We start from the raw sequence: 14078 nt of genomic DNA, 5'->3' as shown, positions 1-14078 counted from the left end.
CCTGAAGATGAGGTCCAACAAAGGCTATTAGCCAAGCTGGTCAGGGATGGAACTCCATGCTCTGGGGATTCCTAACTCTCTGATGGCCACAAGCAGGGACTGGGCGACAGGAGATGGATCACCCAATAATTGCCCTCTTCTGTTCATTCCCTCTGAAGCCCCTGGCATTGGCCATGCTCAGAAGACAGGACGCTGGGCTAGATGGACCTTTGGTCTGACCCACTGCGGCCGTCCTTATGTTCACCAGCCCTGCCCCCCCACAGCGACTTCGCCAGGTCCCCCACAGCACCTGCCACCCCATACAGCCCCAACCCACACCCCATGCAACAGTGCAGCACCTGTGCCATGCTCAGCCCCCCCCGCCAGTAGCCCCCACGTACCAGTGCTGGTGCCCCCATGGCACTTACCCATCAACCCGTGCCCAGCACAGCTTAGCACATGTGGCAATCACCATGTTCCTACACCAAGCCCGTGCCATAGCCAGAAATCCTCACCGAGCACAACCCCCACCCCAACCACTCCACACTCCTGTGCCAAGCGCAGCAACCACCCACCTGCTGCCCTCAACACTGCAGGATCCAGATCCCAAGCACCCTGCCAGTCCCCCTCTCTGCCCCCCCCCCCATGCCAGCCTGTTACTGCAGGGCGCAAGAGCCTTCTCCTCCACATCCATCTCCAAAACCCCACGTTGCTCTGAGACCCTGTAACGTGCGAATTCTCCCCTTAGGCTGCTATTCACTAGCCCTACAGGAAAAGGGCTGGGGGACAGGTTTGGGGAGGTGACTGCATAGGCAAGGGGGCAGAAATGCCGCTGAAGGGGGCAGAAATGCCACTGAATCCACCTCATCCAGCCGCAGCAAGAGTGACTCCCACCAGACGGGTTCACCTGGGGACCTAGATCTGACGGAGGGACGGCCATTGTCCATGGCGGTACAGCCCCTCGTGTGATAACCGAGTGATCGAGTCATGGCTAAATGAGCGAGAAGCAAAGCATCGGCCTCCCGTACTAGGAGCAGCCAAAGCAGCATCTCCCGAGATCACGGCCGGTTATCAAAGCGCAGCAAGATCTCCAGGCACGACGGCAACAGGCACTCAAGCTCCTTCCACGCTGGGACCGCAGGCTGGGAGATCCCCTGCCCCCTCCTCAAGCAAAGAAGAGCTTCCATCTCCCCACATTTTTTAGTTTAGCTTATGAGCCGCTACCCCATTCCGGCCACCTGCCCTCAACACCCCCTAGAGTTTTCCGCCAGGAACTGCAGCCACTCACGCCAGGGGATGCCCTCTCTCCATCACGGCCCCCGCGGTGCCGGGTTATTTGCGTCTCCCCTCTCTGTGGGACAAGGGGGTTGCTGCACCGGAAAGATGGAAGGAGCAATCTGCCCTTTCCAAACATCCTCAGTCTGATGCCAAAGCCCAGCCTGGGCTAATACAGACACCCCTTGCCCCTGCAGACAGGGCGCTGGAAATGCCAGGGGAGGACATCCCCTCGCATGGCGCTAAACAAAGAGCTGCGTCTGCTGGAGGCGTCCACAGGCTGATTGCAACAGGAAGAAGGTGTGAAGCCTAGAAAGGGGGAAGAGGCGCTTCAAAGGAGACACGGGCTGGGCACATAGCTCATCCATAAGAACGGCCATATTGAGTCCGACCACAGGTCCATCCTGTCTGCGGACAGTAGTCAGTGCCAGATGCCCCAGAGGGAATGAACAGAGCAGGGAATCATCAAGTGATCCCTCCCCCTGTCATCCATCTCCAGCCTCTGACAAACAGAGTAAGGGACACCATCCTGCCTAATAGCTATCGATGGACCTGTCCTCCATGAATGTATCTAGCTCTTTTTTGAACCCTGTTAAAATCCTGGTCTTCCCAACCTCCTCCAGCAAGGAGTTCCACAGGTTGACTGTGCGCTGCATGAAGAAAAACTTTTTTTTGTTTGTTTTGAACCTGCTGCCTATTAATTTCATTTGGTGGCCCTTAGTTCTTATGTGATGGGAACAAGTAAATAACTGTTCCTTATTCACTTTCTCCATGACTTTATAGACCTCTATCGGATCCCCTCCTTAGTCTCCTCTTTTCTAAGCTGAAAATTCCCCGTCTTCTTAATCTCTCCTCATATGGCACCCGTTCCAAAGCCCTCATCATTTTGTTGCCCTTTTCGGAACCTTTTCCAATATCTTTTTTGAGATGAGGAGACCACATCTGTACACAGCACTCACATCCCCTAGCCCGGGACGCCTTGGACAACAGGGCCGACATAACCCTGGCAGGGCTAGTGAGGGCTAGCAGCACTGGCTGACTCTTAATTGGTTAGAAGGGACCGGGGGCGGCTAGGATGTAGATACATGGCAGCAGGAGGAGGCCGAAGGGCCGGCGAGGCAGGGGCAGAGAGAGGGCGCATCTCGTCCAGGGACAGCAGCTCTCTCCTGGCACAGGGGGAACTGTGCAGAGGGGCCCGATCCTGCCAAGTGTCCTCCACTGTTGGAGGGAGCGCTGCACCGGGCAGGATCGGGCCTCCCACAGCAGCCAGGCCCCAGCTGCTGAAAGGGGCGAGCCCCGGTGGGGATTACCACGGGATTATGCAACAGGCAGCGTCGCGCGCCATGAGCCGGCTTTGCCCCACGCCACGGCCAGCGCATTAACAGAATTAGCTTACATCCCTCTGGTTAAAAATAAAAGTGGATGGGATGGGGGCGAGCGGGGGGAATGCGCAAGTATGTGCAGTCTGCAGGGGTAGTACCGCTCTTGCTGGGCCCCTCTGAGAAGCAAGCCATCAAAATCAGCCTGGTACCCCTTGGTTTCCACCTGGGCTTTATTAGTTGCATTACGGTAGCACCTAAGGATGTCCATGGTTAACCCAGAAGCATCACCCTTATCAGGTGACGCTTACCAGTTACTGGTTAACCAGCAGCCCCCCCCCCCCCCCGCAGTTAACTGATTAAATGGGATTTTTCATTCCTGCTAGCACCAGCAGAGAGTCGTCCCGTCCCCCCCGACCTGCATCTGTACACTGCCTGAGCAAGAGACAGTCCCAAAGACGGCATACCTGGCCAGAGAGCGGGAGGGGAAATGGAGGCACCAGGAAGTAACTTGTCTATGCGGGGAAAAGAATCCGCGTGCCCCCGTCAGTGCCCCAGCCACTGGGTTGTGCTGGCATCAGCCACGCCGGCTCTTTTACAAAGTTTGTGGCACAGCCCAAAGCAGGATCCTCTGTCCCTCCCAGGGTGACCCTGGGAGCCGAGCTACAGAGGTGAGGGATGGGGCACACAGCGGTCACTGGGGCTCAGACAATGCTGGGGATCGCTGCCGAAACACAGCCATGAGGAAATGGGGATCCCGGGGGAGGGAGCTGCCCAGGCATCAGCGCTGGGGTGACCCCACCCTGAGTATTGCATGGGAGAAGAAACACACAGACACCTCCCCGATGGTATGCACCACTGTGTATCCCAGAGGCGGTTACAGACGCCCTCCCCGCTAACCACACCTGACACATGCTCTCGGCCAGCTGACCCGTCCACGCTGCTCCTAATAACATCAATTAGCTCTTTATATAACACGGCGTTAGTAATAGGTGGCTACAGCACCTTTCATCCAGGCGCCTTACGCGGCTTGTAAAGGTTGGCCAGTATTGCTCGGCCCTTGCTATAAATGGGGAAACTGAGGCACGGTGCCAGCATCTTATAGCAAGCCAAGGGCTGGGAATGGAAACCAGGAGTCCTGACTCTCCAACCCCACCCTGTTCTAACCACTAGACCCCACTCCTCTCCCGGAGCTGAGACGAGGACCCAGCAGGCTAGACTCCCAGGCCTCCCCATGTAATCACTGTGCCTCCCAGCCTTAGATCCAAGTGAGGCAAATGCTAATTTCTCCGGCGCTGCAGACACTCCCCCAGGAAAGTATCCGGGATCCTTTGAGACCTCTCTCAAGGGAGCCTCTTGCAGTGGGTTTTGTTTCGTGTTGCTTGGCAGCCAGACCCTTAGACCCAAGGGCTTAAGACTTCCCTACTCCAAGGTCTCTTGTCCCAAGATCCGCGTGCCCTGGGCACTCTGTTCTCCCAACGGGAAAGGGGCTTTGCCGCCTGATGCTTTTATAACCACCTCCCTGCCACCCCATCCCACTGCAGCTTGAACCCGGGGTCTCCAACTCAGCCTCCCAGGCCCCTCTGTCCCTAGGGCCGCAGGAGGAACTCCATCCCCTGGCAGCAGGAGTAGGCTATTATGCCTTAGCAGGCCAGCCACGAAAGGGGGTGCAATGCAGGCTTTCCCACTTCCCCCGGTAGAGCTGAGTCCAAACCCTCCAGAGGGAAGTGGACAAGAGAGGCGTTCGGTTCAGGCCTTCAGGGTTACTTGAATCTCCTATAGGCCTGGAGCTATCGGGGGTCCCGCAATCTCTATATTTCTCTGCAGCACGCCCACGAGAGGCAGAGGTATTCTCCTCACTTTACAGATAGGGAAACTGAGGCACGGTGCAACGCTGTGACGAGCCCCAGGTCCCACAGGGAGTCAGCGGACTCACACCAAGTCCTAGGCTAGTGCGCTAACCACCAGGCCATCCTGCCCCTCCAGTTACATAGCCCAGTTGGGGTTCAGTCCCCCAGCCTCCACCCCAGTCCGGCTCCAAGCAGGACCACCCCAGTCCAGGTCCAAGCGGGACCACCTCCACTGCCAGTGCTGGCCCTGCCCAAGGAGGCGCACACACACCCAAAGGGACAACAACAGCCTCGTCTGCATGACAGCAACTCGCCCCACGTTAGGCAACACCAGCCGCTGCCAGTAACCCCAGCGCCTCCCCGTGCATCCACCACTACCCACCTGCTGCTCTCACATGGCAGCATTAGCCAACGCCCCGGGGCCATGCAGCTCACACATGGACCATAACCCTTGATCCTCTGCTACTGCTGCCTTCCCAGACCCTTGGGCACATCACAAGCATTACCTGAGCCTCACAAGTCACAACACACCCCTCCACCCTCCCAGGACAGTGACAAAGGGAGCAGGTAAACTGAGGCACAGAGCACTCACTCAAGCCCGTAGAGAGTGGAAGAGTTAGGGGGAAAGAAGCCAGGACTCCAGACCCTCCCGTTTCCCCTTTGCTCTGTCCATGAGGCCACCCCTTCTCAGAGAACCCAGGAGTCCTGACTAGGGATGGAATAGTGTAGTGGATGAACTGGTAAGCAAAAGCTTATAGGTTAATGCTACAGACTACATGTATTTCCCGCTCCCCCTCCGCCAGTAAATATTTTTAGCAGGCTGGCTCAATGCTGGCTTATGACGGGTCTGGGCCCTACCCCTGCTGCGGCTCTGCATTTAAACTGTATTAGGAGCCAGGTGGGTAGGCAGCCTGGCTCAGTTCCAGCTCACACCGGATCCAGGAGCTCAGACCCCCCCCCCCAACAGAGGCTGCTGCCTCTTTATCAGAAGCAGCAGCGCAGGGCGACAGGCAGCCGGTCCGCGAGGGGAGCTGGTTTTTAAACTGGCTTCCCTCCCGGACCAGCTGCTGCCTCTGATACAGAGGCAGCAGCATGGAGTGACAGGAGGCTCCTCGGGAGTGAGGCCAGAGCGCACCGGCTGCCGGCCCCGCCCCCGGGGACTACAGAATAATCGACTAACCGATAAGAATTTATTCAGTTACTCGACTATTCAATTAATCAATATTTAACATTCCTGGTCCTGACTTCCAGTCCCCACCCCCTTCTATCCACTGGAGCAATCCCCCGGCCCAGAACCTAGGAACCCTAACACACAAATCACCAGCACACACTCCCCATCCCAACACGCAGAACAGAACCAAGGGTTCCGCGAACCCACTCTGCTGCTCCAACCACTAGACCGCCCTCCCTGCCCAGGCGGTGAAAGGAGCCTAGCGCCCAAGGGTCCCAGCTCGCAGCCCGTGGATCACACTCCCCCTTCTCTGTTCTGGGAAAGGGTTGCACAGCTCTAGTGTCACATCCCTAGATCTAGCCACTAGACCACACTGCTGCCAGCACATAAAGCAGGTCCATAAGGGGATGCGGGAGTAAAGGCACACTTGAGCCATGTGTGCTCTGCTCAGTGGGGAAACTGAGGTCCGGAGGCTAAGTCAGTGGTTCCCAACCAGGGGTCCAGGGCGACGAGCAGGTTTTGGAGAAGGAGGGCTGCCAAGGGCCCAGGGTAGAAAGCCAAAGCAGCATCGTGCAGGGCTGCCCCCCAGGGCTCCGAGCCCCGCCACGAGGGGCGAAAGCTCAAGCCACTTAGCTTTGTGAGGCCCCCTCTTGCTACACCCTCACAGTGGCCCTGCCTTTTAGATGCAGAAAAGCCGTTGTTGTGGCACAGGTGGGGCGTGGAGATTTTGAAGCACGTTGGGGGAGGGGCGCTCAGGAAGAAAACAGCCGAGAACCCCTGTGCTAAGTTTCTTTCCTAGCAGAGAAATTAGCCCAGGTCTCCCACATGATAGGCCAGGGCCCTAACCACTAGGCATTCCTGCCTCCCCAGCATTTCACTAAGAACCAGGTGGGGGTTGGTCTCCTGGGCCCAGCAAGCCATGTCCCTCTATCCCAGCCTTTCCCAGCGCCGGAGCAGGATTCTGGGATCAGGGCGGTGTTGCCTGTAAAACCGGCCTGGGACCTGCGGTCTCTCCTCACCGCTCGTGCTAAGGACGCCACAGAGCCAAGCAATAGCCCTGGCTACCAAGGAAAACACCTTGCGGGAGCCTTGCCCATGCTAGCCCTTGCTCTGTCTATCCCCTGCACTGGGGAAGCATCCGTTGTCTCTGCTGCCAGGGTACTAGCCCAGGTGCATGCAGCAAGGCATTTGCAAGTGTCAGGCGAAGTTCTGCAAGCCGATCCCCCTCCCCACCCTCCCAGATCCCCCAGCGGCTGGACTCCCTCTGTAAGGACACCAGGGGGAAGGTGTGTAAGGGGCCCGGTTCCAAGAGGAGAGGCACCAGGAACGAAAGCACAGTATCTCGGACCCCGGGCAGGCCGCCGCCAGATCTGTATTTTCCTGGCGCAGAAACGAGCCCACGGTTAGGTCAGATGCTCCCTGGTTTAATGCTGCACCGCCGCTACCGTGCAAATCACTTACTGAAGGTTCTGGACCCAAGCAGCTGATTTTGTTTACAACGAACGCAGGAGGAAAAGGAGGAGGGAGGGAACATCCCAAACTGGAGAGGCCTGAACTGTTCAAAAAAATATTCACAGGCACTTTACACCTCTCAGGAGGGGAGCTTAGGTGGTGGTGGTGCCTGGAAGGGTCTCAGCTGAGATCAGGTGCCCTTTGAGAGACGATCCCTGCCTCAAAGAGCTCACAGTGTAAACAGTCCAAACATAGACAGTGTCATTGTCCTTGCTGAGAACATAGGGAAACTGAGGCCTAGAAAGATAAAGAAATAGCACTAAAGCCTTCTGCTGTGAGAGAGTATTATCCCCTAGTTCATCCTCCCTTCCTAGGCAGGAGAGTAGGACACAGAGCCTTGCTACCACCCAACTAAAGGAGACTCTCCCTTCTGGCCGAGCAGTACAGGGTGCATGACACGCAGTTGCACAGTCCTGGCAATGTCATATATGAGCACATTCTCCACAGCGCCAGGGGAACAATTCAGGCCGGCACAGCTCCAGGCAGGAAGACAGGGGCATGGGAATAAAGCAAAACCAAGCCGGGGCACATGGAATAAACACCATGGGGGTAGGGACCCCTGGCCAAATCAGCGAAATGGGACAGCACAAAGTAGCAAGAGGGTAGAAACTTCTCCCACCCTTGGAGGCGCCCCCAGTGGCGGAATCAGCCTGTTGCCAAGTGCCTGGCCATGCTGGGAAGCGCTCGCAGGACGATCCTGGCCAGACTCAGTCCCAGTCTCCTTTCAGGTTTTCCCGTCTCCCCCTCCCCCCATCTACACACCCACCATGATGCCTGCAGTTCTCCTCTGCCCTCCTCCTGGAGCAGCTGCCACTAATGCCCAGTGTCCTCCTGGTGCCTGCTGGCTGCCACGATGCCCACAGGGCTCTGTCCTGCCCCTGCCAGGGCTTCCCCTGCCACCCTGCCAGCCGGCACGATGCCCACGGATCCCCCTTGACAACTGCTCTTCTCCACTCGCTCTCCTCTCCAGCCATTCCCACTTACCACCCCCGTTCCTCTTCTGCGCCCAGTATCCCCTCTGCTCCCGCACCAGCTTCTCCAGTATAACCCTGCTCCCGCGCCAGCTTCCCCATTATCTCCTCTGCTCCCGTGCCAGCTTCTCCAGTATAACCCTGCTCCCGCGCCAGCTTCCCCAGTATCCCCTCTGCTCCCGCGCCAGCTTCTCCAGTATCCCCTCTGCTCCCGCGCCAGCTTCTCCAGTATCCCCTCTGCTCCCGCGCCAGCTTCCCCAGTATCTCCTCTGCTCCCGTGCCAGCTTCTCCAGTATCCCCTCTGCTCCCGCGCCAGCTTCCCCAGTATCCCCTCTGCTCCCGCGCCAGCTTCCCCAGTATCCCCTCTGCTCCCGCGCCAGCTTCCCCAGTATCCCCTCTGCTCCCGCGCCAGCTTCCCCAGTATCCCCTCTGCTCCCGCGCCAGCTTCCCCAGTATCCCCTCTGCTCCCGTGCCAGCTTCTCCAGTATCCCCTCTGCTCCCGCGCCAGCTTCCCCAGTATCCCCTCTGCTCCCGCACCAGCTTCCCCAGTATCTCCTCTGCTCCCGCGCCAGCTTCTCCAGTATAACCCTGCTCCCGCGCCAGCTTCCCCAGTATCTCCTCTGCTCCCGTGCCAGCTTCTCCAGTATAACCCTGCTCCCGCGCCAGCTTCCCCAGTATCCCCTCTGCTCCCGCGCCAGCTTCTCCAGTATAACCCTGCTCCCGCGCCAGCTTCCCCAGTATCCCCCCTGCTCCCACGCCAGCTTCCCCAGTATCCCCTCTACTCCCGCGCCAGCTTCTCCAGTATCCCCTCTGCACCCGTGCCAGCTTCTCCAGTATCCCCTCTGCTCCCGCGCCAGTTTCCCCAGTATCCCCCTGCTCCCACGCCAGCTTCTCCAGTATCCCCCCTGCTCCCGCGCCAGTTTCCCCAGTATCCCCCCTGCTGCCCCGCCAGTTTCCCCAGTATCCCTGCTGCTCCCACGCCAGTTTCCCCAGTATCCCCTCTGCTCCCGCGCCAGCTTCTCCAGTATCCCCGCTGCTCCCACGCCAGTTTCCCCAGTATCCCCTCTGCTCCCGTGCCAGTTTCCCCAGTATCCCCTCTGCTCCCACGCCAGTTTCCCCAGTATCCCCCCTGCTCCCGCGCCAGTTTCCCCAGTATCCCCTCTGCTCCCACGCCAGTTTCCCCAGTATCCCCTCTGCTCCCGCGCCAGTTTCCCCAGTATCCCCTCTGCTCCCATGCCAGTTTCCCCAGTATCCCCCCTGCTCCCACGCCAGTTTCCCCAGTATCCCGTCTGCTCCCGCGCCAGTTTCCCCAGTATCCCCTCTGCTCCCATGCCAGTTTCTCCAGTATCCCCTCTGCTCCCACGCCAGTTTCCCCAGTATCCCCCCTGCTCCCGCATCAGTTTCCCCAGTATCCCCCCTGCTCCCACGCCAGTTTCCCCAGTATCCCCCCTGCTCCCGCATCAGTTTCCCCAGTATCCCCTCTGCTCCCGCGCCAGTTTCCCCAGTATCCCCCCTGCTCCCGCGCCAGTTTCCCCAGTATCCCCCCTGCTCCCACGCCAGTTTCCCCAGTATCCCCTCTGCTCCCATGCCAGTTTCCCCAGTATCCCCCCTGCTCCCACGCCAGTTTCCCCAGTATCCCCTCTGCTCCCATGCCAGTTTCCCCAGTATCCCCCCTGCTCCCACGCCAGTTTCCCCAGTATCCCCCCTGCTCCCATGCCAGTTTCCCCAGTATCCCCCCTGCTCCCGCGCCAGTTTCCCCAGTATCCCCTCTGCTCCCATGCCAGTTTCCCCAGTATCCCCTCTGCTCCCATGCCAGTTTCCCCAGTATCCCCCCTGCTCCCACGCCAGTTTCCCCAGTATCCCCTCTGCTCCCATGCCAGTTTCCCCAGTATCCCCCCTGCTCCCACGCCAGTTTCCCCAGTATCCCCCCTGCTCCCACGCCAGTTTCCCCAGTATCCCCCCTGCTCCCACGCCAGTTTCCCCAGTATCCCCTCTGCTCCCATGCCAGTTTCCCCAGTATCCCCCCTGCTCCCACGCCAGTTTCCCCAGTATCCCCTCTGCTCCCATGCCAGTTTCCCCAGTATCCCCCCTGCTCCCACGCCAGTTTCCCCAGTATCCCCCCTGCTCCCGCGCCAGTTTCCCCAGTATCCCCCCTGCTCCCACGCCAGTTTCCCCAGTATCCCCTCTGCTCCCATGCCAGTTTCCCCAGTATCCCCCCTGCTCCCATGCCAGTTTCCCCAGTATCCCCCCTGCTCCCGCGCCAGTTTCCCCAGTATCCCCTCTGCTCCCATGCCAGTTTCCCCAGTATCCCCTCTGCTCCCACGCCAGTTTCCCCAGTATCCCCTCTGCTCCCATGCCAGTTTCCCCAGTATCCCCCCTGCTCCCACGCCAGTTTCCCCAGTATCCCCCCTGCTCCCACGCCAGTTTCCCCAGTATCCCCCCTGCTCCCACGCCAGTTTCCCCAGTATCCCCTCTGCTCCCATGCCAGTTTCCCCAGTATCCCCCCTGCTCCCACGCCAGTTTCCCCAGTATCCCCTCTGCTCCCATGCCAGTTTCCCCAGTATCCCCCCTGCTCCCACGCCAGTTTCCCCAGTATCCCCTCTGCTCCCACGCCAGTTTCCCCAGTATCCCCCCTGCTCCCGCGCCAGTTTCCCCAGTATCCCCCCTGCTCCCACGCCAGTTTCCCCAGTATCCCCTCTGCTCCCATGCCAGTTTCCCCAGTATCCCCCCTGCTCCCACGCCAGTTTCCCCAGTATCCCCCCTGCTCCCGCGCCAGTTTCCCCAGTATCCCCCCTGCTCCCACGCCAGTTTCCCCAGTATCCCCTCTGCTCCCATGCCAGTTTCCCCAGTATCCCCTCTGCTCCCATGCCAGTTTCCCCAGTATCTCCTCTGCTCCCGCATCAACTACCCCAGTGTCCCCCCGCGCTCCCACCAGCTGCTCCGATCGCCTCCTGCTCCGGCCGCGGTGCCACGCTAAGCCCAGCCCCACCTCTGCCGGCTCCGTCCCGCTGCCTCTTGCCGCCGCCGGCCTCCATGGGCTGCGCTCCGCGAGCGGCCGGACCCTCGTCGCCTCTGCCCGGGCAGCCGGGTGCAGCCGCCGCTGGGGAGGGAGGGACGCGCTGGGCAGGGGAGAGGAGTCGCTCCCCGAGGAGCGGTGGCTGCAATAGCGACGGGCGGGCTGCAGAGGCGCCCCGCCCCCAGCCCTGCCCCCCCCGCCCCGCACCCCTGCACCCCCCAGCGTCCCCCTCATTCCTTCCCCAGCACCTCAGCTCTGCAGCCCCCCCGCCCCGCACCCCTGCACCCCCCAGCGTCCCCCTCATTCCTCTCCCAGTACCTCAGCTCTGCAGCCCCCCCGCCCCGCACCCCTGCACCTCCCCAGCGTCCCCCTCATTCCTTCCCCAGCACCTCAGCTCTGCAGCCCCCCCGCCCCGCACCCCTGCACCCCCCAGCGTCCCCCTCATTCCTCTCCCAGTACCTCAGCTCTGCAGCCCCCCCGCCCCGCACCCCTGCACCCCCCAGCGTCTCCCTCATTCCTTCCCCAGCACCTCAGCTCTGCAGCCCCCCCGCCCCGCACCCCTGCACCCCCCAGCGTCCCCCTCATTCCTTCCCCAGCACCTCAGCTCTGCAGCCCCCCCGCCCCGCACCCCTGCACCCCCCAGCGTCTCCCTCATTCCTTCCCCAGCACCTCAGCTCTGCAGCCCCCCCGCCCCGCACCCCTGCACCCCCAGCGTCCCCCTCATTCCTTCCCCAGCACCTCAGCTCTGCAGCCCCCCCGCCCCGCACCCCTGCACCCCCCCAGCGTCCCCCTCATTCCTTCCCCAGCACCTCAGCTCTGCAGCCCCCCCGCCCCGCACCCCTGCACCCCCCCAGCGTCCCCCTCATTCCTCCCCCAGCACCTCAGCTCTGCAGCCCCCCCGCCCCGCACCCCTGCACCCCCCCAGCGTCCCCCTCATTCCTCCCCCAGCACCTCAGCTCTGCAGCCCCCCCGCCCTGCACCCCCGCACCCCCCCCAGCGTTCCCCTCATTCCTCCCCCAGCACCTCAGCTCTGCACCCCCCCCCGCTCCGCACCCCTGCACCCCCCCAGCGTCCCCCTCATTCCTTCCCCAGCACCTCAGCTCTGCAGCCCCCCCGCCCCGCACCCCTGCACCCCCCCAGCGTCCCCCTCATTCCTCCCCCAGCACCTCAGCTCTGCAGCCCCCCCGCCCCGCACCCCTGCACCCCCCAGCGTCCCCCTCATTCCTTCCCCAGTACCTCAGCTCTGCAGCCCCCCCGCCCCGCACCCCTGCACCCTCCCAGCATCCCCCTCATTCCTCCCCCAGCACCTCAGCTCTGCAGCCCCCCCGCTCCGCACCCCTGCACCCCCCCAGCGTCCCCCTCATTCCTCCCCCAGCACCTCAGCTCTGCAGCCCCCCCGCCCTGCACCCCCGCACCCCCCCAGCGTCCCCCTCATTCCTCCCCCAGCACCTCAGCTCTGCAGCCCCCCCACCCTGCACCCCTGCACCCCCCCAGCGTCCCCCTCATTCCTCCCCCAGCACCTCAGCTCTGCAGCCCCCCCGCTCCGCACCCCTGCACCCCCCCAGCGTCCCCCTCATTCCTTCCCCAGCACCTCAGCTCTGCAGCCCCCCCGCCCCGCACCCCTGCACCCCCCCAGCATCCCCCTCATTCCTTCCCCAGCACCTCAGCTCTGCAGCCCCCGCTCCTGCCTCGCCCCCCGCCCCCCAGCGTCCCTCTCATTCCTCCCCCAGCACCTCAGCTCTGCAGCCCCCGCTCCTGCCTCGCCCCCCGCCCCCCAGCGTCCCCCTCATTCCTCCCCCAGCACCTCAGCTCTGCAGCCCCCGCTCCTGCCTCGCCTCCCGCCCCCCAGCATCCTCCCAGACCCGCGTCTCCCCCGCCCTGAGCCCCCCACCTCTTGCCCTCACCCCCATCCCCCCATCCCCCCCGCTGCAGCCCTGCACGTAGGCGCTGGGACTAGGGGTGCGAGTGGCGCTGCCGTTCCCCCCGCTAGGAGAGGTTTCCATCCTTTCTCAGCATCCCTGTCCCTGCATCCCTCCCCTCTCCCCAGCCCAATGTCTCCCAGGACCGGACCCCCCCCCTCCAGTTCTCCCCCAATCCTCCCATCCCAGCATCCCCCCGTCCGCCCCCTCCCGCAGCCAGTCCCCCAGCTCAGCTCCCTCCTCGCAGTCCCAGCCCTGCTGTCTCCACTGCAGCCCTGCACCCCCTACCCCCTCTCATACCTTCACAACCTCTGTATCCCCCAATCTGGCATCCTCCCATCGCATCCCAGTTGGTACCCAGGCACCTTGAGGCTAGGTCAGTGGGTCCAACACAGAATCTGGGCAGAGGGGGAGCATGACCCAAGAACCTCTCCCAAGAAAGGCTCCTGCCCACCCCCACTCAGATTTTCCTTGGGGGGGGGCCATTCTCTCCTCCCCCCGAATTTCTTTGCTCCCTAGATATAAAGCTGCAAGAGATGTCCATGCTGGGAACAGATTCTTCTCCCTTGGGGAAGTCTCTGTGGTTTGCCTTAGCTTCCTAGGGAAGTCAGGGTTTCTGGTCCCCACGATGCTTGGGCTTTAAGCCAAGCTGTCGAAAGAGAGTAGAGTCTAGTGGTGGGAGGAAGGGGGATGGCTGTCAGGACCCCTGGGTTCTATTCCTTCCTCTCCATGTGACCTTGGCAGAAACCCTGGTTCTGTGCCTCAGTTTCCCCCCCTCTGTCCCATGGAAACATTGCTGCCTAGAACCTCTTGCGGAGTGGCTGGGGAATGGCAAAGCACGGCCAGGCTTTGCGGATTATCTTCCTGTGCCAGGCACCCCGGTCTCAGCCTCTAGGGCTGGGCACCGCGTCTGGGGCCCCCATGCTGCAGGCAGCTCCCAGACTCATGGCCCTGAGAGGTGGGACAAGCCTCCTAAAGAGCCCCCCTCCCCTCACGCACACCCCCTCAGCCCCTTCTCCCACAGAAGGGACAGGCATGAAACTGTGAGTGTAGTTGTGGGGCTGCC

General features: G+C 61.6%; 1 protein-coding gene across 1 annotated transcript in view; it reads right to left on the bottom strand.

Moving 5' to 3' along the window:
* The window catches only part of RORC (RAR related orphan receptor C), a 79952-nt gene extending 68732 nt beyond the window's left edge, over nucleotides 1-11220 (bottom strand). The window contains exon 1 of the mRNA XM_075907070.1: nucleotides 11067-11220. Coding sequence (XP_075763185.1) covers nucleotides 11067-11112 — 46 coding nt within the window. The 5' untranslated portion in view covers nucleotides 11113-11220. The remainder of the gene's footprint in view (nucleotides 1-11066) is intronic.
* Nucleotides 11221-14078: the final 2858 nt, after the last annotated feature.

The sequence above is a fragment of the Pelodiscus sinensis genome, chromosome 24, assembly GCF_049634645.1.
Source record: "Pelodiscus sinensis isolate JC-2024 chromosome 24, ASM4963464v1, whole genome shotgun sequence".
NCBI classification, from domain to species: Eukaryota; Metazoa; Chordata; order Testudines; family Trionychidae; genus Pelodiscus; species Pelodiscus sinensis.
This window is presented reverse-complemented; position numbering and strand designations above follow the sequence as displayed.